This window comes from Eurypyga helias, unplaced genomic scaffold (genome assembly GCF_000690775.1).
Source record: "Eurypyga helias isolate BGI_N326 unplaced genomic scaffold, ASM69077v1 scaffold41180, whole genome shotgun sequence".
NCBI classification, from domain to species: Eukaryota; Metazoa; Chordata; class Aves; order Eurypygiformes; family Eurypygidae; genus Eurypyga; species Eurypyga helias.
Window position 1 is genome coordinate 13,714 of NW_010225768.1, and position 1,364 is coordinate 15,077.

General features: G+C 59.0%; 1 protein-coding gene across 1 annotated transcript in view; it reads left to right on the forward strand.

The window, feature by feature from the left end:
* AARS (alanyl-tRNA synthetase) overlaps window positions 1-1,233 on the forward strand; it is a gene marked incomplete at its 3' end in the record, with an annotated part of 14,279 nt that extends 13,046 nt beyond the window's left edge. Inside the window, exon 19 of the mRNA XM_010150536.1 lies at window positions 1,120-1,233. Within this exon, the coding sequence (XP_010148838.1) occupies window positions 1,120-1,233 (114 nt within the window). The remainder of the gene's footprint in view (window positions 1-1,119) is intronic.
* Window positions 1,234-1,364: the final 131 nt, after the last annotated feature.

Genomic DNA, 1,364 nt, shown 5'->3' on the forward strand with positions numbered 1-1,364 from the left:
ATGGTGTGGGTGGTGTTGGGGCTTGACCGTTTGCTGAGCTCCCAGACCTGGGGATGGACAGGGACATGTTGTGTCCTCAGTACGGCTCATCCCGCAGCAGTCACCACGCTAAACACAGCCTTGAGCTCTGAAGAGCAGCTCAGCTCTGGGCAGGGTATCCTGGGTGCGTGGGGATGGGCCAGAGAGCTGCTCCCCACTCCTGAGCGCTGTCTGCTCCAGCAGCATTCCCATTCTTCTCCGGCCAGGCTGAGGCTGCTTGCTCTCTCTCCCCCGCACGCAAGCAACATTTCTCTCCGAGTGGTTTCTCTTGTGAATAAAAGCTCCCTTGTGTGCACCGTGCCACAGCGCTGAGCCCAGCGAGTGCCAGGCGGCGGGGGCTGATCCTGCTCTCTGGTTGGACCGCTCCGGTTTTAATGCCCTCCTTAAATTTCCACTCTGGGAGCTGATCCTGCTTACAGACACCTGCTCGCCGTCTCGGACCGTCTCCATCCCCACGATGCCAGCGCTCCTGCTCACAGTTGGGTGCCAGGGCAGCATTCTCCCTGGCTCCCCCGCATCCCAGGGAGCGGCATATTCCCTATCCAGCGTGAGCAGCCACAGTTTGCTCGCTGGAGGGCCCGCTCCCAGTGCTCTGTGCTGCATCGTACTGCCTATGGCACCAAAGGGTGATGCTCTCCGTGGGGATAATGGGACGCCGGGCAGTTTCTGCAGCGTGGCTGCTGTGTCTGATGACCCTCGCAGCTTCTTCATGCTGCATTTGAGTCCTGACTCGCTGCAGAGCAGCTGCTGTCTCCTGCCAGGTCTCACATCGCACGGCAGCGCGTTTTCCCCTCCAGCCACTGTGTTCAGACACAGGTTCACTTGGTTTTGGGCTGATTCTGCCTCTTCCCGGACAAAGGAAGGTGGGAAAATAAAAGTAGCTCCTTGTTCCTTGCAGTTGCACGGCTTCTGCAGAGCTGGGGAGGTGCAGGTGGCTGGTGCTGGGGAGAAGGAGTACTGTGGGGTGCTGGTGGCTGCCTTCATGCAAGTCCAGATCGCCCCGGGTCTCCGTGGGGGCTAGAGCAGGGCTGGTTGTGAGCGCAGGGAAGGTGTGCTGCAGTGATTTTTGTCTTCCTCCAGGCCCTGAACGAATCTCTGAAGCTCTTCAAGACTCACTCCCCCCAGACAGCCGCCATGCTCTTCGCTGTGGATAACGAAGCGGGCAGAATTACTTGCCTGTGCCAGGTACCCCAGGTAAGGCTGAGACTGCTCTGGCCGGCGGATCTGCAGCCTCCAGGCAGTAACTGTCAGATGCTGCACACCCAAAACTCGGTTGGGTTGGCAAGAGCCATGATCACAGAATCATAGAATGATTCGGGTTGGAA